Source organism: Pristis pectinata, chromosome 26, assembly GCF_009764475.1.
Source record: "Pristis pectinata isolate sPriPec2 chromosome 26, sPriPec2.1.pri, whole genome shotgun sequence".
NCBI classification, from domain to species: Eukaryota; Metazoa; Chordata; class Chondrichthyes; order Rhinopristiformes; family Pristidae; genus Pristis; species Pristis pectinata.
The window spans coordinates 25875703-25902078 of NC_067430.1; the positions used below are offsets into that span (position 1 = coordinate 25875703).

Genomic DNA, 26376 nt, shown 5'->3' on the forward strand with positions numbered 1-26376 from the left:
CTTGTTGGGTGCTGTGACATTAATGCTCATCAGTCATAGAAACTGCATACATGCCAGTGAACTTCTTTCCCAAGTAGAGCACAAAGTCTTCTGCAAGTTCGTCATAACATTGAATTTATCTGAATGCAACCAGGTAAACGATCATCCAACTAGATTAAGTAAACACAAGCATTTGTTGTATATAAGTTGAGGCTATGAATCGGGAGTACAGGTCCAACTTACGGCTTTCTTTGATTTCTTCTTTGTCGACCGAGCCTTTTTGGCCTTCTCAATCACAGCGTACAATGCAAAACAGAGGCGTGTCATCCGTGGAAGGTCACAGAAGTTGATGTCAAACTCCAGGTTCTGATTCCACGTAGGCTCAGAGCTCACGTTGACCTCCTGGCTGGAAACCATTTTGCAGAGCATCTCACTCCCGTGAAACAAGCCAGCTTGGACAACGAGCTGTAATGAAGGAAAGGACGGTAAAAAATCTGCAGTTGGAGTGACAAATGGTCACTAGCTACATCTACAAGCTAGCTGATCTAATCCTCTGGATAACCTCTGGACAAATCAAGAGGCGTTTCCCTTAATGACTTTAATATGTAGAACTCCGTGTTATGATCTGATCTCTCGTTGAAACCATCCTGTAGTGAGACAAGTGCAGGTATATCAACTAGGCCTCAGGAGGTAGATCCAAAGGCCTAGCTATGTCTGCTGAAATCCGTACTATTAAAAATCTTTTCAAGTGTTTCTAAATGTCTTTGATAATCATACATTCAAAACGAGTTGGACTAGATTTTTAAAAAAAAACATTTAAAAATGCATTGAACTGATATAGGGAGAGGTTAGACAGGATGGGCCTTTACTCCTTGGAATGTAGGAGAATGAGGGGTGATCTACAGAAGCATATAAAATCATGAGGGGCATAGAAAGGGTGAGCAGTCTTTTTTCCAGGGTTGGGGAATCGAAAACTAGAGAACATAGTTTTTAAGGTTAGAGATGAAAGATCAAATAAGAACCTGAGGGGCCACTTTATTTTTTTACACAGCGAATGGTAGGTATATGGAACCAGCTGCCAGAGGAAGTAGTTGAGGCAGGTACATTAGATACATTGAAGAAGTATGTGGACAGGTATATGGATGACAGGAGTTTAGAGGGATATGGGCAAGTGCTGGGAAACAGGATTAGCTTGAATATACATCTTGGTCAGCTTGGCAAGTATGGACTGAAAGGCCTTTTTTGCTGCTGTACAACTCTATGACTCTATGATACAAGTGAATTCAAAACATCAATATGAATTCAAATAAAAAAGACAGAACCAAATCACACATCCGCACATATCAGCAACCCCATCCACTTTATTACGTCTGCTATAGTGGGCATAAAGCTGAGGGAGCAGATATGAAGTGTTTCTGTCCACTTCAGCGTATGGTATTCAACTTCCGTCAAGCTTGGGTAAGACAACCAGCTCCAAAGACTGGGAGAACAAAATTCACCACAAATTTTGTCTTAACTGAGTAGCCTATTATTGGCCAATGGCTACACGGCATGCAGAAGTTTCAAAAACAGCAACATTGGCAAAATAGTTCAGAGGTATGTCCAAAGGATAGCTCGGTGTCACTTCCTTGTAAACTAGAGTGGAAGCAATCAACAAAATTTAATTTTATTTGTTTTGTTCACCATTTTAAGTTCATGGCTGGTCCCTAACATCAATTTAACAGTCCCATATGATCTCCCTTTTCCTTAATTCCCTTTGTGCTCAAATATCCATCAATTTCAACTTTAAATGTAATGGCTGAGCATACAACACTCAGCAGGTCAGGTAGCGTCCGTGGAAAGGGTAACAGAGTTAATGTTTCAGGTCAAAGACCCTTTTTCAGGACTCAAAAATATTTTTAAAAAATCAAATAAACAGAGATGAGGTGATTTCTCTCTCTCCCAGTCTTGGGAGCTGTCTTCCTCAAAGAGTGGAAAAAGCAGAGCCTCTGAGTTCCGTTAGAAGGTCTTCACGCCTGGAACATGGACTTTGTTTCCCTCCTTCAGATGCTGCCTGACCTGTTGAGCATTTGCAACCTCCTCCTCTTTTCATATCATGTTTCCAACACCTGCAGTTTGTTTGACTTTTAGTTCCTTAGGTACAGAGACCAAAACTGTGCACAGTCCTCCAGGTGTGCTTGTGCTGATAACCCTTAAACTGATCAACCGATCGCACATTATGGAGGTGTTTGCATTGAGTCAGCTCCTTGTGGAAATGTAATTCCATTAAACAAAAGGCACGCTGGAGATAAAAGGATTGAAGGGCTTGGGGGCCACACCTTCCCATAACGAATAACATTTGGCCGAACTATCATTCAAGTCAAGTCGAGCTTATTGTCATGTGCACAAGTACAGTGAGGTACAGGTACAAAGAAAAACTTGCTTGCAGCAGCATCACAGGCACGTAGGTACAGACAACACACAGGATATAAATTACACATCAATTATTAAGACAGTGAAGAGAGGGAGAGAGAAAAAGACTGTGCAAAAACAAGACAGTGCAAGGGAAGAAGACACAATTAGAGACAAGCCCACAGTAGGTCAAGAGGTGGCCTGCAGTGTTCATTGCTGGGGTAGGGTTAGGGTGGTGCAGGTTGGTTCAAGAATCTCATGGTTGTAGGAAAGTGGCTATTCCTGAACTTGAACATTCTAACATATTATTGGAAGCAAAAACTCTGGAGCCCTTCAAGAGATGAGGTGATTATGTGTGTGCTTCAAAGGTGAGGGTGTGGAGAGTGGGATAAATTGTAAGTTTGAAAGCAAGAGATAAACTGGACAAGGCATTTTAGGCACCAACAGTGCAAAATTCTGCAAATTCAAGCACCAACAAATCTTCATTCTGCCCAGCAAGTGAAAAATAAAGAAAATATGAACAGAAATAAGTTGTTGCCATATCAAAGTCCATTTGCACAGAAAGAATGACTCATTGAGGGACAAGATAGCATCCTGGGAACCAGAAACAGCAGTCATGAGAGGGCAGAGTCAGGGCAGGGACAGGATACTCAAGTCGGTGAACAGCTGGAATCTTTGAGAACTACTAAAAGGCCTTTCTGCTTCCAAAACACTACATACATTTCCAGGGTAATCATTTTTACAGTCCATTCTGCACAGCAGTTCCCACAGATGAAGTAATAATGAACAAAGATAAGAATGGGTCAAGTTTCAAATCGCAATACTTGAAATATTTGAAAAGTGACAACTACATAGGATTTGGGCTTTGTTTGTGAAAGCTTTAATAACAAACAGGAATTTAAACAAAACCGGAAAACGCTAGAAAAAAGCATCAGGCCCAGACAGTACTCACAAAGAGAAAAGGCACGGTTCAAAGATTTGCCTGTGGCTCCTATGTCAGGAAGTCCCAATGGACTCAAAGACTTTTCCTTAATTCTTTTCATTATAGCCCTTCCCTGGGTTATGAACCCCCTACTTATGGACACCTCCATATGAACTCCAAAATATTATTAAATTCAAAAGTCCAACGTACAATCGGTTCGTTCCTACGAACGGCAGAACTAGTTTCCTCTATCTCTCTCTCTCCCCACTTTTAGTAACTGTTCTTTCTTATCAGTCTTATGTGCGTTTGATGCCATTCATTACAATACTGTGGAGGTTTGGTTACCATAGAGGGATTCTTGTGTATTTTCCGACATATGGAGAAAATTGACTTAAGATGTCTGTAATAAACGGAACCAATTCATTACTCAGGGACGTCATGTACAGATCCCATAATGATTTAAAAAAAAGAGTATATAAATATATTAGTTGGCTTGAAATTCACACCAAGTGCACACCAGAGTACAGGTGACCTGACATTTCATGTTTCCAATCTGTTGATTTTACCAGACCGACTGTAAATATAATTAGCAGCCAATATCGCAATACACATTTAAGGCTGGCAAAAACAACTTTCAACTCTCAAGGCTCCCAAATGTTTCGATGACAATAATTTCATTTCACCACAGAAACTCTTTGAATGTGTACAATGGGCATCCATGTAGATGGCCAAAACTCAGACAGGATATGATTCAGAGAGAACAAAACCACAACACCGAGTCCCTGCCTATTAGACCAATGTAATGACTTGCTCTTAACCTCCGCAGAATGAAGATTGGCATCCAGTCCATCTAGTCCAATTGACAGCTGAGATCTGGGTCAAAGACCCAATGATTCGGCAACAATGATGGGACATACTTGATGAGTGTTGGAAGGAAACCAGAAGTTAAGAGACAGATTGACGGTAAAAGCAGTAAAGTCAAGGAACAGTCCGGGAAAGGAAGCCAGTATCAGCAACATTAAACAAAATGGATTGTTCCTTGGCAATTAAGCAGTTCTGAGCAAAACGGGTAAAGTTCTCCAAAAATCACAATCATATGTTACATTCCCCACGGAGTTCTAACAACAGTGAAGGAACAGAGATACATTTCCAAAGCAGTGTTGTGTGTGACCTGGAGCTGAATCCACAGAAGGTGAAGGTCACCTGCACCCACTACCTCTGTCCTTTGAGGTGGAAGAGGTCACGAGTTTGGGAGCTGCTGTCAAAGATATTTTAGGGAGTAATTGCAATGCATTTTAATAGATACTCCACTCTGCAGCCACGGTGAAGACGATTTTCCATTATACCCAACATAAATTTGAGGAGCAGCACCTTATCTTCTGTCTGGGTACTTTGCAGTATTCAGTACTGAGCCTAGAAAACTGCAATTTCAGGTAACTTGCATTCTCTGGTTGCATCAGAACCAGCCATTTCTGCTGTGAGTCATCCATCTGTGACATTGGCTCTGGTTTTCTCTCAGTGTTAATATAGCCTGATCTGTTGGGCATGTCCCACAAATCTACATTACACCATTTTTAGGCTCCTTTCTTTATATTCTCAGTCTCTATTTGACCCCATTAACCCATCAACTTATCCCTGTTGCAACCCTGGCCTCACCTGTTCACACATATTCCCATTGTCCTTACCTATCCCTTCCACACCTTCTCTGAAAATGAAAACTGACTTGTTTTCTCTTTCCTAGTTCTAATGAAGAGTCTTCAACTTGAAATGTTAACACTGATTATCTTCCCACAGATCCCTCCCAACCCGATTGTCACCAGCATTTTTTATTTCTTCAGATTCTTGCAATTTCTTAATTTTCATTTAGTATAATAACATTTGTGTTTCTTTATCACCTTTCACTGCCTTTGCTCTTGTTTTTTTTAAACTGACATTGGAAATGAGCAGGGAGGCCTCTTCACTGAACATCAACAATTGTCCAATCAGGAAACAAAAAAATGTTCTTTTTCCAGTTGCCACGGTAAAAATATGCATCTTGTAGGGAAGGAGTAAGAAATAAGGTCGCTCCAACTTTTGATAAAGTCACGGCTGATTCAGTTTCCTGTTCAATCCTCATAGTTTTTATGTTTATCAGTCTCAGTCCTGAAAGCACACGATGACTGCCCCCTGCGACAGAAAATTCCAAGGGTCCAAATCCCCGAGTGAAGATATTTCCCCAATTCACCGTCTTAAAATGGCTGACCATAAGTCCAAGACCCTGCCTCCGACTCTAGATTCCCCACCCTCCCAGCATCCACCTATCAATCCCTCTCAGAATGTCCCACACTTCATTGAAACCACCATTCACTCTTCTGAGCTCCAGTGAGACATTTAGGCCAACCTTACTCTTCCCCCAGTGGACAAGCCCATGAACCCATCCAATGAAAGCACTGCCTCTAAGGCACGTACACCCTTCCTCACGCACAGAGACCAAAATTGCACACTAGGTAGTCGTGTAGGCCAATTAATGGCCAATGCTGAGAGGTGGGACATACGACACAACTTCCAGGAATATTCCAACTCTAATTCTCATGTCCAGTTAAAGGAATCACAAGCTCTTCATTGGAAAAGAAGTTGCTCTTCCTAGCATCTGGCTCGAGGACACAGAACACGTTCTCTCCCCACAAGATGATTTAAATTTTACAAACAACAACTGCTGGTTAGCTATCTCTTTCTCATCTTTGACAAACATTGCGCTACAACAAGACAATCCCTTGTAAAATGGCACTTGCATGGTTGACCACGTCCACCAACCCCCCCTCTCCCCAGCAAACACTTCACTCTAAACTTCCCCTTGTTGCTTGAAACCGCAAAAAAAAGACATTTAACTACCGGGAAATCATAATTCTAAGAAGAAATATCTTGCTTCAAGAGGTCTAAGCCCAAAACCTCCAATTTCCTGTGCTGTAGAGTTTTGCAGATTGCCTTACAAACAAATGTGGATGTGTGGTTGAGGCCTTATGACAAGTAATCTATGTATATCTTAATCATTCAGATGCAGTAAACAAGAGGATCTGTTCACATCAAGGGGGTAAGGAGTTGTACTAACCTTCATTCCTTCATCTGCATTAACCTTGCTCCCTGAAAGTAAACTGATCGTAAAAGGTTTATCCAGGTCCCAGAGACTGATGCTCGACTGCTGAAATAGAAAAGGAAAACATCACATCAGTTCACATGTACTTTGTCAACATGCCAGCTCTTTACAATGGGCGAGCAGAGTTGGTGACTCACTGAGATGAACAGAAGCATTTAATCATTTGAATAGTTATACATACATGTTCCCACTGCACACACGTATACACATACACAAACACACACACACACACACACACACACACAATTCACCGTCTTAAATGGCTGAGAGTTTGAAAGTGTGAACAAGCACACATCTCTGCTTGTTATATGCTTCTTCATACTTGTAAAACACTCAGAAAGGGACCTTGAGAGCATTGGACTCAGCCCAATACATCACAGGCACACCCATCACCACCATCAGAAGTATCTACATTAGGCACTGCCTTAAGAAGGCAATATCTGTCATCAAAGATCCCCACCATCCGGGCTGCACCATCTTCTCGCAACTACCATTGGGCAGGAGGTACAGAAGCCTGAAGTCCCACACCACCAGGGTCAAGAACAGTTACTTCCCTTCTACCATTCGGTTCTTGAACCAACCTGCACAACCCTAATTACTACCTCAGTATAGCAACACCCTGACCACTTTGCACTACAATGGACTTTATTTAGTTCTAATCGTGTTCTTTCTTGTATAATTTATGTGTTTCTTGCGAATGTTGTGCCTGTGATGCTGCTGCAAGTAAGTTTTTCATTGCACTTGTGCACACATGCACTTGTACATTTTACAATAAACTCAACTTTGACTTTGGGAGAGAGTTCCTGAATGCCACTGGGCACCGGGACCACCCAGGACAAGTCAAGCACACCTGCCAGGAAGCCACAAACAAAATATCAGCCAGGACTGAAATTTCAAGGACAGTAGACCAGCGTAGCAAGAAGCATCATAACTTTACTATTTGAAGGTGAGACCTCATTGCCCAGCACCAACTATCCATACACATGATCTTTTGTTTCAACTCAAGGAAGGCTTCACAAGCAGCCCTCCTTCCCCCAAACTTACTCATTCACTGCCTGTGCTCACCCTTTTCCCTCTCACTCTCTTGCACACTAACACACAGACAGAGCTGTGTGGCTCAGGAACAATTTGCTGCCTAGCCTGCTGAGTTCCTCCAGCATCATAGTGTTTTTCATCTAGGTTCCAGCACCTGCAGTCCTTTGTTCCTCTAACACTTTGCCTTGTCTCTTTCAGCTGGATAAAACCCACGCTGATGACAAGATTTAATCCCATCAATAGTGTTGGAACTTGAGAATCAACAGCACCAACTGTGAAGTCTACCTTTTCTGCCCCATTGTGGCAGCAGCTCTCTGCCAGTCAGCCCCAGTCCCAGCTCAGTACACAGGACACAGCAGGCGTCTGTGTGAATGGCAGCTATTGATTAGATGTGGCAACAGATTATTAATTACACTTTATCATCATGCTGACTCTGCAAAACCGTTTCCTTAAACAACATTCTTTCCACGTGTGTAAAGTTGATTCATGTGAAGTAGTGACTAGATTGGCTTTGGTGTAGGAACATTGCACCGGACACATTACAACTTTGAAGAAGAATAGAAACAGAAATATGAAAATAAAACAAAACTGCAGCATATCTGAAACAACCCCCGAGAAGTGATCCATGGACCAACACGTCAACTTTGGGTCACAGGTAAGGAGGCACCACATTTTCCATCTTGGAACCTTGCAGCCTAACAGCACGAACATTGAATTCTTCCACTTTAAGTAATCCCCACACCCACCGCCCCCCCAACCACGCCTCTTCTTTTCTTCCCTTTCCTAGCCTCTCTCTCTTTTTTTCTACCCCCCTTTATTCCTCCTTACCTTTGACACATCCCCCGGTGGATCTGCTCTCCCCTCCTCCCCGGCACCTGCCCATCACCATCTGTTTTTCTGCCTCTACCTATCACCACCCTGTGCCCACCCCGCCTCCCCTCTTTTGTCCACCCATCACTGCTCTGCCTTTCGCTGCTATACAGTATATCGGGCTTCCCCTTTTCCTATATTCAGTCCTGAGGAAGGGTCCTGACCCAAAATGCTGACCGCCTGCTTTTTTCCACAGATGCTGCCTGGCCTGCTGAGTTCCTCCAGCATCATCGTGTTTATCATCTGGATTCCAGCATCTGCAGTCCTTTGTTTCTCTAGCCTCACAGAGATATTCAGTCTGCCCTGTCCAGTTCTCCTCCAACCTCTTGGCATCTTAAAAGTTTTTTCTCTCTCTCTCTCCTAGTTCTGATGAAGGGTTCTCAGTCTGGTACGTTAACCCTTTCTCTCTCTCTCTCTCTCTCTCTCTCTCACTCACTCACTCACTCACACTCACACACATTTGTTCACACTTTCAAACTTCCAGAGAGGGAGCTTGATTGGGTGTGAATTCCTCTATGCCGAGGAGCACAGGGATTAGCCAGGACAAGATGAGAACCAAGCTCGTGGACTGTCCTGATGGCCTCTGACAACTTGTGATCTCAAAGGCCTTTCCCACTGTATCGTGATGTATCTAATAATCAGAAACTGTTATAAGACTATTGAATGGCCCCTTGTACAATAAGATGGACTCTTGACCTCACAATCTACCTTGTTATGACCTTGCACCTTATTGTCTGCCTGCACTGCACTTTCTCTGTAACTGTAACATTGGAATCTGCAACCAGCACAACCTCAATCACTGCCTCAGAATAGCAACACTATGACCACTTTGCACTACAATGGACTTTGTTTTTTTGTTCTAACCATGTTCTCTCTTGTATAGTTCTTGTAGAATTTATGTTTAACTTATGATTTCTTTTGAATGTTATGTCTCTAATGTCATGTGCCTGTGATGCTGCTGCAAGTAAGTTTTTCACTGCACTTGTGTCTGCATGTATGTGTGCAGATGACAATAAACTCGACGTGGCTTGAAATGAGGGAGAGGTGTGTGGCACAAACTGGGTTGTTTCACATTCTCTAAACCCGGGCAAGCACACAAAAGGCCCCTGAACAGTGGAGGGTTCACATACAATGCAAGCTGCTCTGCCTTGTTTCCACTTTGCCCTCAGTTGAGCTTCCCCCACACTTTTCTGGCACAAGTGGACAGACCAGGATGAACAGGGCATCAGCGATGCTAATCGAGTTCAGCTCAGTTTGTCCGCAACCCTCAGACTGTTTGCAGGGAACGCATCACATGCTGATTCCAACCCCCTGGAAGGTCACTGACGACACAGCATGTGATACCTACACTCTAAACTTTGTAAGATTCCAAGTGGCTCCAACAGCAGAGCTTTGTAGTGTTACAACTGGTTTTAGGCTTCTGCATAATAGTGATATTGTAATACTGGATTTTAAAAAAAAGCCAGAGAAAGAACAAAGGGAAATGGCATTAAAGCAAGCAGTCAGAACAGGGAAGGTCAAATCAGAATTGTTCACAATCATGTGCCGGGACATATTTCCATACACAAACATACATGCACTTGCAGACTTATACATTTGTGGACACATGTATGCATATAAGCTTACACCCGTGTACATATGAATGCACATGTGCATATTTGCATGCATACATATTCACACACACTTCAACAAAGATTCTCTCTTAAGCCACCGAACAAAAACACACAGAAGATCTCAGCTCTATTTCAGTTTATGTAAAAATATTCATCCACTCGCTGGTGAGTCATTTTCTGTTGCCCACTACCTTTCTCCCCCAATCTTCTTTCCTCCCACCCCCTTCTCCTGAAGGGAGTTGGCTGTTCGCTGGGGATCAATGCTTCAAGTGTCATCTGCTCTCAACATCAAGCTCATTTGTCTCCTGTTCACACAAGACCCCAGACCGAGAGATGAAAGCACAGGAAATGCTACAGCTCACTTCAGTCACACCTTGAAACAACACGCACTACGAAAATATGAAAGGGACTGCTTCCCACTGAAGGTGTCCTACCAGAAGGCACTTCAGATAATTTGGTGTTCCGTCCAATGGCCCAATTTTTGGTTATTGAAGGAAACACCAAGTTTTTGGCTATTGAGGTGGTTACTACGCTTCTGATGAAAGCTGACCAATAAAGGATGAATTGTGTTTAATGGGGCTCCACACAGTGATGGGAATTTAAGAAAACTGCCACTTGAATCAAGGCCCTTTTCACCGGGACTGCATGAAAGTGCAAGAGTGGACACAGCTCAGCATATCATGAAAACCAGCCATGGACTCAGTCTACACTTCTCGATGCCTTGGTGAAACAGCCAAAATAATCAAAGACACCACACACCCCAAACATTCTCTCTTCTCCCCCCATCCCATCGGGACAAAGATAAGATATCTTTATTAGTCACATGTACATTGAAACACACAGTGAAATGCATCTTTGTGTAGAGCGTTCTGGGGGCAGCCCACAAGTGTCGCCACGCTTCCGACACCAACACAGCCTGCCCACAACTTCCTAACCTGTACGCCTTTGGAATGTGGGAGGAAACTGGAGCACCAGGAGGAAACCCACGCAGACACAGGGAGAACATACAAACTCCTTACAGACAGTGGCGGGAATTGAACCTGGGTCGCTGGCACCGTAAATCGTTACACTAACCGCTACACTATCTGGCAAAGATACAAAAGCCTGAAAGCACGTACCACTAGGCTCAAGGACAACTTCTATCCCGCTATTATAAGACTATTGAACGGTCCCCTAGTATGATAAGATGGACTCTTGACCTCACAATCTACCTCATTATGGCCTTGCACCTTATTGTCTGCCTGCACTGCACTTTCTCTGTAACTGTTACACTTTATTCTGCATCCTGTATTGTCTTCCCTTGTACTACCTCAATGCACTGTTGTAATGAAATCTGTCTGGACGACATGCAAGACCAGTTTTTCACTGTACCTCGGTACAATAATAAACCAATTTACCTCACTCTAAGATCAAACTAAAGGAGCAACAGCTAATGCAACCGGCAGGGTGAGGAAGACTTCAAAAGTATATTATATTAATTGGAGGTCTGAGCAGAGTTTAGGTTTATGCATTGAAGCTTTGCTGTATGTACCGTGTTACCATGTTTTAGATTAGCATCTCAAACATTATTAACCACAAATTACAGAGACACTAAGAGAAACATACTGTCTATTTATAACTATGAGTGCTAGGACACAGCAGGATTTCTATACATTATGCCGCACCAATACATTGTACAGCTGTAAAAATCCCCTGTGCACTTTGGTGTCTTGAACTCTAGGTGACTGTGATTATTTCAATAAAACACTTCCTGGAGTTTTGCCTTGTTTACCACAGCATAACCTCCATTATGCTTTAAAATATTTTAATTCATTGCTAATCTGCAATCTTATCATATTTTCACATTTTGCAACTCACTTCCACCTTCCATGCAGAAACAAAACACTTGGTGCATTCAAATTCTCTGAACCTGCATCTCTGGAAATAATTGTAAACATAAATCTAGGTGGAAATTCCAGTCAGAACTGAAGAATAAAGGACAGCTGTGGTCAAAACGTATTTGGTTGGTTTATATCCTTCCTACTACTGGGTTAGTTTTTGTTGGCTTTCGATCATTCAGTTTGAATGGTTTAAGATTCTGCTGTTTAATCAGGAACAGCAATACTGAATAGACATCTGCAAGCCATATAAGTGATGTATTATTTATCAGGCAAATATCATTTAAAAAAAAGAAACCATTACACATCTGGGCATTAAGTTAGTGAGTTGTGAAGCTATGAGTGTAGAGACAGGATAAACAAATTTAATTCTGATGATTTGCTCACTGGACGGTCTGGTTAAGCTGAATGTTAACATTGACTGCTATATCTTTCTATATCATAATAATGCGTCAATTCTTCAATAAAGCGCACGTTGTATGACTTCTTCTGATAATTAGCCAGGTTTACTGGGACAACATGCTCTCTGCAGAAACCAAGTTGGGAACTCTCTTGCCTCCGAGACAGATTGTGTGAGAGTTGAACAATAAAATCCAGGCTGCAGTACTGAGGGGGCGTGGCACTGTCAGGGATGCTGTCCATTTGAGGCCCTATCAGATCTCTCAGTGGACCTAAAAGATTCCTTGGTGCTGTTCTAGGCAAATGAAATGGAATTATCCTGAGTGTTCTGGCCCATATCTTGTTCTCTATTCGACATCGCAGAAGAATGTGGTCACAATTGCATTGCTGTTTTTGGGAGCTTGCTGTGCACAAATTTGCTGCCATGTTTCCTGCATTTACAGTGGTGACACGCTTCAAAGAAGCACGTAAACTCAGAGTCACAGAGCATGGAAACAGCCCCTTCGGCCCACTGAGTCCATGTCGTCCATACAATAACCCCATATTCAACTGCCCCCAGCCTCTATCACTCACCCTCGCTAGGGTAAATTTACAGTGGCCAATTTATCTACCAACCCACAGGTCTTTGGAATGTGGGAGGAAACCCACGCTGTCACAGGGAGAATGTGCAAACTCCACACAGGCAGCACTGGAGGTCAGGATTGAACCTGGGTCACTGGAGCTGCGAGGCAGCAGTTCTACTGAGCCACCCTAAAGCTCTCTGCGATGGGGTGCTTCCAAAAAAGGCCCCAGTTTATAGCAAAATAAACATTCAGCAAATGTTAATTCTGGAATGGATTTCAACACAGCTGAACTCCTTTCTGCCGTACCTCACTGGTATAGATCGAGTGAAGGCACACAGTCTTTTTCCCAGGGTTGGGGAATCAAGAACTTGAAGGCATGGGTTTAAGGTGAGAGGGGAGAGGTTTAATAGGAACCCGAGAGGCAACTTTTTCCACTCAGAGGGAGGTCAATATATGGAATGAGCTGCCAGAGGTAGTGGCTGAGGCAGTAACATTAACAATATTTAAAAGGCACTTGGACAGGTACATGGAAAGGAAAAGTTTAGAGGGATATGGGCCAAAATGCGGGCAAATAGGACGAGCTTAGCTGGGCATCTTGGTTGGCATGGACTGGTTGGGCTGAAGGGCCTGTTTCTGCACTGTATGACTCTATGACTTGCATTAGCTCCTCCCAAGACATCAGAGCCATCGACCCATGATTATCTTAATATCTGGAATAATATTAAAATGCAATTTGATTACAGACAATGCAAATGAAAAACAATTGGGATAAAAGTTGAAAATGCTGCAGATACTCAACAGATCAGCAGGTTCTGTGGACAGAGAAACAGTTATTGTTTTAGGTCAGATATCCTTCATCATTTTCGAGTGAGAAAACAGGTTAGTTTTAGGTTACACAGTGGATGGAGGAGGAATGGAGAAGGAAATACCTCGGATGGGGTAAGAGATGACGTTGATGCGCTGTTTGGAAAGCTGTCTGATTAACAGATTAAAAAGGGAAGGTGTGGCTGTGGAAGTGAGTGTTGCTCACTTCCAGAGTGTGACGAGACACAGATGGTACTCCCATTGAAGGCATGAGGAGAGCTTCCTTCAGGTTGGCATTCCTGGAAGAGAAGTGGTAGCCAATTCTACACTAAATGCAGATGCTGGAAATCTGAAATAAAACCCAAAAGTGCTAGAAACAGTCAGCAGGTCAGGCAGCATTTGTGAAGAGAGAAGTAGAAAGAACATTTTGTTAACTGATTGTGTCCGTCACCAACTATAATTTTCTGATGGTCATTATCACAGTACGCTGTTTGGAATCTAGTTATACTCCTCAATCAAGGTCAACCCCTGGACAGTAGCTGAGAGAACACACCATGCCTACCTTTTTAATGGGAAGTGGTGGTGGCTTGGAATGTGTCCGACTCTTTGCGATTTGTCCCATGCTGTTGGACTGCTCGTCTTGGTGGGCCTTTATTGTGGAATTATGGACCATCGTCAGGTGTGGCGTTAGGTTATTGGACACACATCTACAGATGTACTGGAGAAGGAAACATACAAAGGTTCATCTTTGCTGGTATCTCACTAACTTATATCACAGTCAAACATCTCAATGCCATTTGTCTTCAACTCTCCTCTCTCTTACTTTCTCGATGAACACAAGCTCACAACTCAAGGAAAGCGTGCTGTGTCTTCACTTTCTTAGGAGGTTGAGGAGGTTCGGCTTGTCACTGAACGCTCTAACAAACATTTACAGATGTACTGTTGAAAATATCCTGAATGGTTGCATCATGGTCTGCTATGGCAGTTTGAATGCGCAGGAACCTAAGAAGCTGCAGAAGATAGTGGACTCTGCCCAATACATCACGGGCACATCCCTCCCCTCCATCGGTAGTATCTACAGGAGGCGCTGCCTCAAGGAGGCAACATTCATCATCAAAGATCCCCACAATCCAGGCTATGCCATCTTCTCACAGCTACCATCAGGCAGGAGGTACAGAAGGCTGAAGTCCCACACCACCAGGTTCAGGAACAGCTACTTCCCTTCAACCATTCGGTTCTTGAACCAACTGCCACAACCCCAATCACTACCCCAGTATAGCAACACTATGACCACTTTGACCTAAAATGGACTTTGTTTCGTTTTGTTCTAATTGTGTTCTTTCTTGTAAAAATATGAATAATTTATGTTTAATTTCTGTTGTGAATGCTGCCTGTGATGCTGCTGCAAGTAAGTTTTTCATTGTACCTCTGCACACATGGACTTATGCACATGACAATAAACTCGACTTTATCTCTGACAAATAATGAACAGCAATAATTGAAAGTTGAAATAAAATGCTGGAAATACTCAGCAGGTCAGGCAGCTTCTGTGAAGAGAAGAACAGTAAATGTCTTAGGCCAAGAAACCTTTATTAGAACATTGACCCGAAACGTTAACACTGTTTCTTCCTCCACAGATGCTGCCTGACCTGTCAAGCACTCCCAGCACTCTCTCTTTTTATTTCAGTATTCCACTGTCTGCGGTATTTTACTTGTTCATCTTAGAGTTAATCAGGGTTAAAGCATCACATAACAGCCTAGTTGTCACCTGTTTGTGCCAGCTTCTTCATTTTTTTACATTACTTTCACTTACAAATTCAATTAGTCAAATAATTCAAAACTCCAGTTAAAATATTTGGAGGTGGAATCCTAATTAGAGGGGTCAGGCAATGGTGAGGGTTATTGCTAAAATGAGAACGAAGTGCCTCAAACTGCTGTTCTCCAATCTTCCCACTACCTCTCCGAAGGAGGTTTGCAGTTGGTGGAGAATTGTCTTTGGTTGCCAGCATTAAACGCTAATTGGCTGCCAGTTATATTCAATGCTGCACATTCAGTTCCACCGTGGAGGTGAGTATAAGCACCAATATCTGAGCTTGTGTTTACCACTGGAAACCAGTCTCTCCCCCATGACCTTCTGAGTCTAGGTACTTGCTCACCAACCCCACTACAATAAAACTCTGATAATCTGCTATTAAAAATCCTGATGGTTCTGCATCCAGCTCACCAGGTGATGGTCAGTGCACTCCTTCCTACTAATACAATCCTTTCCCACACACTGGGACCCTGGTTCCTGCACTCCCTTCCCATTCACGGGAGCCACAGTTCCCACACTCTCTTCTGATCTACTGGGGCCCCAGTTTCCCTGCTACCTTCTGACCTGTCGTGCTCTCTTGACCCTGGTTTCTGTGTTCCCTTCCCACTCACCACACCTTACAGGGTTCACTGAAACTTTTATCATTCTTAGCATCTAGGGTGAATTAAAAGATTGTTAGAGTAGGAATAACATCCAGTAATCCTGGACCAAAGTGTGCCAGATTAACGGAGTCTTACATATTAATAAACACATTCAACCTTTGACACAATGCGGGCAAATCCAATCTGAATAGGGCTTACTGGTTGAGGGGGCATTAACCTAGATCCCAACCCAGAGGCAGACTTGTAAATGTTCCTAGAAATGACATAGCAATCACTCAGTCCAAGGGCAACCAGCGATGGACAATAAACACAGGCCTTGCCTGCATCCCAGGAGAACTGGGCACCACACACCAAAAGCCCACCTTAAATCGCCCAAGTGGGTATTTGCCATAGATATATTCCTCTGTCCCGTTGACTTGCAGGGTGTAATCCTCTGAGTCTTCGACTGCTTTATGCCGGAAAACAGTAGCTTTTTTCTTCACTGCCATTTTCATCAGATGTGCGGGAGGTGCTTGGGAGGATATCTGGAAACTGAAGCTCTCCTGATGTAAAACAACAACAACAAATCACAAGCTGAAATCGGGTGCAGCAGTTCAAAACCTCTTCAACCCGGGGAAATTGGCAGAATTTTCTCCCGTAGGGAATGGTTGAGGCAAATGGTTTGGATGCATACCAGGGAAAGCAGGATAAAAGGGTGAGGGAGAAAGGGAATAGTGGATAGGGTAGGTTGCAGAATGGGAAGAGGCTTGAGTGAGTTACCACAGCGTAGATTAAACAGGTCAAACAGGAAGCTTCTGTGTTGTAGATTCGGGTGAAATCTTTACAACATAGCTCACAAATTGATCATATGCAAGGACAGATGTCGAGATGGATGGTTACTCCTTGTACAGGAACATTAATACCATGATTTTTGTAACTTATCATAATTTTTATGTCTTTATGTCTTGCACTGTACTGCTGCCACAAAACAACAAATTTCACGATACATGTCAGTGAGAATAAACCTGATTCTGATGCTGCAGGTTCCTCTCCAAGTCACACACTGTCCTGACTTGGAGATGTTTTGCTGTTCTTTCACTGTCTCACGGTCTGGGTCCTGGAATCCCTCTGCAGCAACATCCTCGGAGTACCACTTCCAGAAGGACTGCAGTAGTTCAAGAAGGTGGCTCATCACCATATTTTTAGTCAGCGCAACCCTCCAGTTCAGGAGGAAACTTCACCATGGGATGTTAATGAGGCATTAAACCGGCATACTGCAGACGGACACAATCCCATGAAACTATTCTGAAGAGGATGCAATGAGTTCCCCTACATGTCCTGGACAGTACTGAATCTCAATCAACATTCACCGAGATTGATTATCTGCTCAATATCACATTGCTGATGTGCATCAATTGCATGCCATTTTCCAACAGTGACTACGTGCTAAAAAGTACATTTAGACTCTCAAGTGCTCTGGGATGTCACGAACGGTGCTCGATAAATACAAGTCTCTCCTTCTCTAAGAATAAAGAGCCAACAGAGTCACAGAAGATTAAAATGCAAGAAATAGGAGCAGGAGTAAGCCCCTGAAACCTGCTCTGCCACTCAATAAGATTGTGGCTGATCTGATATTAGCTCCACTTCCCTGCCTGTTTCTATAACCCTTAACTCCTGTGCCCCTGAAATACCTATCTTCCTCAGCCTTGAAATTACTCAATGGCTCCACCTCCAATGGCTTCTGGGCAAGAGAATTTCAAAGATTCACCACCATCTGAACGAATATAGTTTGAATACTTACATAACTGGCCACTGTCTGGGTTTGGTCAATGTATTGACTCATTTATGTAAATGACCACGGGCTCCAGGAACTTCTAGGCACAATGTAGGATTAATGTAAAATGGGGGCTTGATGTTCAGCACAGATGCGGTGGGACGAAGGACTGCAGGTCTCCACAAGAACAACTTCATCCTCAACTCCATCTTAAGTAGGCAACCCCTTATTCTAAACCTACCTCGAGATCTTCTACAAGGGGAAATGTCCTCATAGCATCGATCCTGTCAAACCCCCTTAAAATTAACCATGTTTCAACAGGATTATAAGTTTGCCTTTAAACTTTACTTATACAGCATGGTAACAGGCCCTTCCAGCCCAACGAGCCTGCGCTGCCCAATTACACCCACGTTAACCTACTGACCCTTACGTCTTTGGAACGTGGGAGGAAACCAGAGCACCCAGAGGAAACCTACACAGACACGGGGAGAACTCCTTACAGACAGCGACGGGAATTGAACCCCAGTCACTGGCACTGTTAAAAGTGTTACGCCAAGCACTACGCTACCATGCCACCCTTTCTTGGAGTTAGTCGGTGATGGGTAGGACTGGGTCAGTGGGAAGGCACATCAGAATGTCCAGTTAGAGGAAGTGGGTAGTGTGCTGTAGATCCAAGGAGGCTGTGTGAAGTTGGTTTCTTTGTTCCTCTCTTCTGCACTGTCCTCTGGAGATCTCCTCAGATATAAAATTAAAACCAGGCAGGGTCACAGACAATCTGAGGCTGACGGCTTTATTTTCCCCCAGGCCTGACCTGATTCAGAGACATTTACAGAATATCACGCATGGTTAATGGGAGACTGGGCATCCATGCCGGTGTAAGACTGTGAGCCAAGAGAAAGCCCCTCATCCACCCTGCCTTGGGCAAATGTCACTGCCCAGCTGTGGCACCGAGGCAAACTTGAAACGGAGGTCCTAGAAACATGCTCCAATCCTGTGCACTGCTCCCCAGCGCCAATACAACGTCAACTTTTAAATCGATCCTGAAAATCACTTTCCTGTCTGGGTCAAGTCCCTTGTCCACCTCCTAGCTGAGTCCCTTGTAACACTACCCACTGATGCAGTGGGATCGATGCTGGGACCCTTGTTGTCTGTGATGATATATCAATGACTTGGATGTGAGTGTAGGAGGTATGATTAGCAAGTTTGTGGGTGACATGAGTTGTGGATAGTGAGGAAGGTTGTCTAAGGCTACAGCAGGACACAGGTCAGATAGAAAGTTGGGCGGAGTGTTGGCAGATGGAATTTAATCCCAACAAGTGTGAGTGACGCATTTTGGGAAGTCAAATGGGGGTAGCTCGTATACAGTAAATGTAGGGCACGAAGGAATGTTGATAAACAAAGGGACCTCGTTGTTTACTTCATTGTTCCTTGAAAGCAGCAACACAGGGAGATAGGGTGGTGAAGAAAGCGTACGGCATGTTTGCCTTCATAGATTGGGGCACAGAATATAAAAGTTGGGAGGTTATGTTGCAACTTTCCAAAACACTGGTTAGACCGCACTTGGAGAACCGTGTGCAGTTCTGGGCACCACACTATAGCAAGGATGCGGTTGCACTGGAGACAGCGCAGAGGAGATTCATCAGGACGTCGCCTGGATTGGAGGGCTTTAGTAATGGGGAGAGATTGGACAGGCTGGGCTCGTTTTCCCTGGAGCGAAGGAGGCTGAGGAATGACTGGATGGAGGAACATAAAATCATGAGAGGCATTGATAGGGTAGATAGTCAGAATCTTTTCCCATGGAAGGGGTATCAAAAACAAGAGGGCATTGGTTTAAGGTGTGAGGAAGGAGTTTTAAAAGAGGTTGGAGTGATATGTTTTCTTTTAAACACACAGAGTGGCTGATATCTGAAAGGTGCTGCCAGAAGAGGTGGCAGAATCAGATACAATTACTGCGTTTAAGAGACATTTGGACAGGCACTTCAATAGGCAAGGCATAGAACGATATGGTCCTAATGCAGGCTAATGGGATTGGTGTAGGTGGGCAAAAAAGTCAGCATGGACGTGGTGGGCCGAAGGGCCTGTTTCTGTGCTGTACGACACTGTGACTGTATGACCCACATAAAGTACTGAGCTAGGCTGGCCCCTCAAGCCTCCCCTGCCATTCAAAATAATCACAGCTGATCTACCCCAGACCCCAACTCTTCCTGTGCAACAGATCCCCACAGCTCTAGGTTTCCCACCTCATCTACCCCCACTTTAAGTAATTCCAATGTGCTAGCCTCCGCAACACTCCGGGGCAGAGAACTCCAGGGGTTCACCAGTCTCTGTGAGAAGACCCCACTCCATTTGTTGATGCTGAAACTGAGTCACATGTTACTGAGAGTGGTGTTTAAAGTGTCCACTGAAAAGCCCATTGAGTTTATAGGAATAGACACTGCACCCAGTTATATCTGCACAGTCTCTCCCTGTGTGCTTCTGCACGAGTTTTGATCTCGTTGGTGACGTTACTTTGGCGGATCCATTATACACTGCACTAAGTTCAAGCCTACAAACATTTCATCAACTGAACTCGCCCCAGGCCACTGTCAGCTCTGGGTTAAGCTATTATTAGGGAGGGATGGATGTCACACATCAAAGCAAGTGATGACGTCTTAATTTAGAATTTTCAAAACCGAAATGGTAAACAGGCCAGATTAAATAAAATACCTCTGTTCATCTATAACTAGTCTGTCAAGGAGTTTTCCCGAGGCCTCTCTTGCAGATCCAGCATTCGACGGAGTAAAGATCGAGTGAAGGGTAAGGGTTTTTCCTTTGATAGTCAAGAGTTTGAACAGTGGTTGTGGAACTGCAGTAGTTAAAAGGTTAAATTCTCAGCATAGCTTTGTTAACCATTGGTTTTCTTATTACTCCCCTCTTCTGCTTCCTTAAACTTATTGTGCTGGGAATGATTTCAGAGGCCGTGACCATCTGGATCTGCTTCCAATCAGCCATTCCACCCTGGGTCAGGGAAAGGTCTGGCTGAAAAGACTGGGTTGGGAGGCAGGGCTGTAGAAATCCCACCTCGATTCCTCAACTGGACTTCTTTCGAATCAAGTTCCCTTCTGAGAGCTGCAGGAACACTGAAGTGATCCATCACTAGACCGGAGGGCATAGGTTGGAGGGGATCGGAGTGAGGAAGTAAAAGGGTTAAGAAATTGTGACCATACATATAACTAATGAAAAAATACCATGCACGCAAACCCCTGACTCAGGACCAGGTGGTGATTACTGTGTCTGGAACCTGATTGTAAGCCAATTATATTAAACAATAAGTGTGAGGTTTTGTCCTAAACAATAAGTGTGAAGGTTGTCTTAAACAATGAGTGTGATGGTTGTCTTTTATCTTAGGCTCCCCAATTGAAAAATTGGTGTAGTCGCATTGTTTAAGTGTGTGACAAGGACTGTATAAATTGATGTCTGCCCCTCTGTATTGTGGAGACCTCCGATAAAGACTCTACATGAGAGTGAGGAGAATTCTCCCTGGCAGTATACTGCTAATAAATGCGTTTTAACAGAATTAATACGTGGCACTGTGTGATTTTGCAGCAGGCAGGAGTGGGAATTTAAAATTGGGATAACAGGAGGAGGAATTTTTTTCACCCAGAGGGAGCCTGCAATCTGGAATACCACCCCTGAGGAGGTGGAGGAAACAGATACGCTCATAACATTTAAGAAATATCTGGATGAGCACTTGGATTGCCAAGGCTGTAAGTTCAGTAAGTGCTGGTAAATGGGATTAGTTATAGATGGGTACTTGATGGTCAGCATAGACATGGTGGGCTGAAGGGCCTGTTCCTATGCTGTATGGTTCTTTGTGATGGGCCAGATCATCCTAAATCCAGCTCACTGCTTGAACTCATGGTCCTGGGTGTCCAATGCCACCCTTTGTACAGACTTGACTCGGACACTGGGGTCTGGCCCAGCTGAGTCTCTTCCGAGTGGACTTCAGGCTGAGAATCCAGAAACCCTGCCCCAACTGTTCACTGACTGCTCCCTGCAGTCAAAGGCCTTTGAGCAGTTTCAAATTCCAGATAGTTAGTCAAGGGCATTTACAAACAGTTCCAAAGAGATAAAAAATAATTTAAAAAGAAATTGATCTTACCAATTAAAATAAAGTAAAATTAATTAAAATGACCAGGTACGTTTCTCACAGGGAGGGTAACCTGTAAAGTGATGCAAGGTACATCCGGACTTTCTCTTCAGTGGTGAGTCCACTTGCAGAGTACGAGATTGGATGCACCAACACTGGACTCGAGCTCATCTTGAATGCTTGCAGGGGTGCAGGTTGGAACAGTGAACAGGAGATGGCCAGTAGTTTCCCCATGGAGACCCCCCTACCCAGAGTGCTGGCCATTTCTTTGCTCATGGGGCAGCATAAAGGTGCTGTGGTATTGACACCCTTGGGTACACGATGAGCAGCACAGCAAGGAGCAAAGCAGAGGCTTTTGGTGGAGAAAGAGTCATTTAAAGGAACTTGCATTTATATAGCTTCCTTCACGGCTCTCCAAAATGTTTCACGGCTAATGAAGTGTCAAAGTGTGGTCACTGTTGTACTGCAGGAAAAACAGCAGCCAATTTGTGCACAGTGAGATTCCACAATACAGCAACGTGCCAATGACTGGGTAGTTGGTCTTTCGCTGGTAATGTAACTGCCTGCTTAAAATTTACACAGTGCATAGTTTAAACTACAGGGAATCACTCCAAGACGTCTGAATTTACCAAAGCAGCAATGCTTTTTATAAGTTTAAAGTATTTGAACATGGAAATTAAAACAAAGATGACTTTTAGATGGTTTTCCCCAAAGTGGACTTACAGAATTCACAGTTATACTCACTTCAGTGTACTGAAACTTGACGTTTATGACAATGTTCCGAGCATTCAGCTTTTGTGTGATGCAATTATTCATTATTTCAGAGACTGGCTCCAAATCCCTGGGGAAGTTGTATTCCATCCATTCTTGCCAGGATCGGCGCTGCCGCTCTCCAGCGATCTCCTCACAAAACTGGCGCATGCTCCCGCGAAACTCATTCACCTCGGAATCGGGCACGCTGTCAAACTCGTGCAGGCCTGCAAAGGAAGGCAAAGCTTGCGTTGTTCCTTGCAAATGAATGAACCAGGCGCCGGGGTCAGGTTTAGAGGGATATGGGCCAAACACGGGCAAATGGGACTGGCTTAGACGTGCACCTTGGTTAGCGTGGACGAGTTAGGCCGAAGGGCCTGTTTCCATGCTGTATTACTTGATGACTCTAGTCAAGGCACAGCACGGATACCAGAATGCCAGAGGGTTTTGGAAGTTGGAATTGGATTGGGATCAGGGGTCAGAAGGAGGGTCAAGTATGTCTCACAGGGCAACACCTCGAGCCAGAACATTGCAGGTCCAAGCCCACCTCCAGAATTTGTCACAGAGCTACAATTATTCAATTGAGTACAAATTGAAGGTAAGTTCCTAAACTGGGCGACTTTAACTCATCCCTCTTAACTGCCATCATACTTCATTAACAATTATGGAATAAACTTTGGTATCGTCGGTAATATCGGTGTCCCAAAATTAATTAAACATAAACAAGGTCCCCTTCCGTCACTGACTTGTGAAGCCAGCATTGTAATATGTTCACTGGAATGTTTATCGTGGGCTCCCCATTCTGTACGGCAATGTCAACAAGTTGCAGAAACTGGGTACAATCCAACAACACCTCCCATTCCAGCATCAGTCAAACCACAACGATAATCCTAAAGCAATGTGCTCCTTGCAACGGAGGGGAGAATTCCTCGCATTTATTCTGGCAAGCTGCTCATGAACATTCCTGTCAATTTTGTGTTGCAATAGTGAACTCCAAGCAGCAACTCCCTTTCCAGCAACAATTGAGTCACAGACATAACCTTCCTACTGCAATGGTCAGGGAGCTCTCCAGAGGGAAGATACATTCCCAGCACAACATCTACAAATCCAATTCCAATCCAACAAAATACTGAATAATTTCCAACTCCATCTTCCCTCATCACTGTAAGTGAAAGACATGAACAATAAGCATGGTGACAAGGATGTGGTGAGATGAAAAGCCGACAAAACCCAACTGGTTTACAAATGACCTTCAAAGTCTTTATGTGACTCCAGACCCACTAATATGGCTGCCTCATCACTTCAGGGCCAACTGGGGATGGGCAATAAATGCTGGCATTGCCAACGATGTCCACATCCCACAAACTAATAAATATTTTTAAATTTCTATGACTCGGTAAAGCGTGGGTTAGTTTCTCAATTTTCCTTCGACTGAGTTTGGTGGCTTCACACAGGGGGCTAAAATCGACAGGGACAAGTGTCAGAGATCCACAAGGCAAGAGACACCAGAGTGAAGACAGATCCCGGGCACAAACCAGGCAAACAAAGTCAGAGGGAAAATGGTTTTCAGGCACCAGGGTCAGAGGTAATTTCTTTGCTTCTGGGTATGATCACGTAGTTTTCCATAGTAGCCATGAACAGTGGGATGGACCTGCATCCTGAACGTACTGCAAAGGAATAAAGTGCCTGTGATGACATCGCATGGATGTCACATATTAGAAACTAGGAGCAGGAGCCTTCATTCAGTTCCTTGAGCCTGTTCTACGATTCAATAATATTTGTGATTTATGACCCATCTTGTCATACCTAAAGTCAACTCAAGTCTATCAATGTCAGATTTAGAATTAACAACTAGCCACAATAGTTCCTGTCTGTGGACGAGTCCCAATTTCCTGCAACTTTGTGTAGATGTGTTTTTTAAGCTCATTCACAAAAATTCCTAATTCCTGATCTCCCAGTTAGTTATAGAGCTATAGGCCCTTCGGCGCACCCAGTCTGCACCGACCATCAACCACCCACTTACACTAATTCTCATTTTCATCTCATTTTGTCATTCCCCCCACATTCCTATCAACAGCCCTCAGATTCTACCACTCAGATACACACCAGTGGTGACTTACAGCAGCCAATTAACCCCCCCAACCCGCACGTCTTTAGGATGTGGGAGGAAACCCATGTGGTCACAGGGAGATCGTGCAAGCTCCACATGGGCAGCATCCAAGGTCAGGATTGAACCCTGGTCTCCGGCGCTGTGAGGCAGCGGCTCTACCAGCTGCGCCACTCTGCCGCTCTATAGTTCCAGAATGGTTTCTCCCCCCTCTACCCCAACACCCTGGAATCTCCGCCAATCTTACCTTTTCCAATCAGAAGGCTTATCTGAGAGTTGATGAGCTTTTCTGCACGGTCTCCTTCGCGGGCTACGAGTTTCAAGATGGGGAGAAATGGCCGCACGTCACAGAGCCGTCGGCGCTCATCCTCTAGTTCCTCCTGCTCTGCTGTGTGGTTGATGCAAGTAAAGACGTAGGCATCCGGCTCATTTAAAGTGTGGAAAAGGGGCTGATGTTGGGCCTCCTGCCAAAGCAACTGGAGGTGGAGGAGACAGCACATTATTCCATCTGAGGCACAGTTCAACAACAGAACAGTACAGCACAGGAACAGGCCCTTCGGCCCACCATATCTGTGCCGAACACGATGCCAAATTAAACTAAGTCTCTTCTGCCTGCACATGATCCATATCCCTCCCCTGCATATTTATGAGTCTAGCTAACAGCCTCTTAAACACAACTAATGCTCTTAAACAATGGTGAAACGCTCCTTCTGAAAACTCCCAACAATTCAGATGGCTCATCTATGCAAAGAACTGCATTTCTAGAGTCTTTTATGCTTATTTCAGGATGTCTCCAAAGCACTTTACAATCAAGGGTAAACTGGATTGGTGTAGATGGTTGGCATGGATACGATGGGCTGAAGTGCCTGCTTCTGTGCTGTATGACCCTTTGACTCTAGGGCTTGAATTCTTTTGGTTCTAAATGATAAAATACTGCCAAATGCCCATCTGGAAAACCGTCTCTCTTTCAGCATCAGAATTCTCTGCTGGCATTAAACGTCCACCATGCAGAATTTACAATTTAATTAATTTTGCTTCAAGAATGCTGTGGGCAGCTTTCAAAATGCTCATCTGGACCAACGGCCAACCCCGCAAGTCAGTGGGAGACGCTGTTCGGCGCTGTGATGGCAGGGAACATAAGAAATAGGAGCAGGAGGAGGCCACCTGGCCTGTCGAGCCTGCTCCGCCATTCAATAAGATCATGGCTGATCTGACCGTGGACTCAGATCCACCTACCTGCCTTTTCCCCATAACCCTTAATTCCCCTACTGTGCAAACATCTATCTAATTGTATCTTAAATATATTTACTGAGGTAGCCTCTACTGCTTCCTTGGACAGAGAATCCCACAGATTCACTACTCTCTGGGAAAAACAGTTCGTCCCCATCTCCATCCTAAATCTACTCTCCTGAATTTTGAGACCATGTCCCCTAGTTCTAGTCTCACCTACCAGTGGAAACAACTTTCATGCCTCTATCTTATCTATCCCTTTCATAATTTTCAGGGAGAAGGGCCTGAAGAGTAAAAACTCAGGACTTGCAATCTTAAGTGGAAATGATGGATTTCTGGAAAAAATAATTAAGACCTAGACATGTCTGATCCTGTTATTGTTTCCGATTTCATTTGGGAGACTGAA

At 44.0% G+C, this 26376-nt stretch overlaps 1 protein-coding gene across 6 annotated transcripts in view; it reads right to left on the reverse strand.

Annotated features, from left to right (window-relative positions):
* The window catches only part of pik3cd (phosphatidylinositol-4,5-bisphosphate 3-kinase, catalytic subunit delta), a 182945-nt gene that overhangs the window by 38467 nt on the left and 118102 nt on the right, over positions 1 to 26376 (reverse strand). For all 6 annotated transcript variants that reach the window (XM_052039051.1, XM_052039048.1, XM_052039049.1 and 3 more), the window contains 6 exons: positions 24988 to 25216; positions 22628 to 22860; positions 16364 to 16543; positions 14149 to 14304; positions 6381 to 6470; positions 223 to 444 (listed from right to left, as the gene is read on the reverse strand). In XM_052039051.1, coding sequence (XP_051895011.1) covers positions 223 to 444; positions 6381 to 6470; positions 14149 to 14304; positions 16364 to 16543; positions 22628 to 22860; positions 24988 to 25216 — 1110 coding nt within the window. The remainder of the gene's footprint in view (positions 1 to 222; positions 445 to 6380; positions 6471 to 14148; positions 14305 to 16363; positions 16544 to 22627; positions 22861 to 24987; positions 25217 to 26376) is intronic.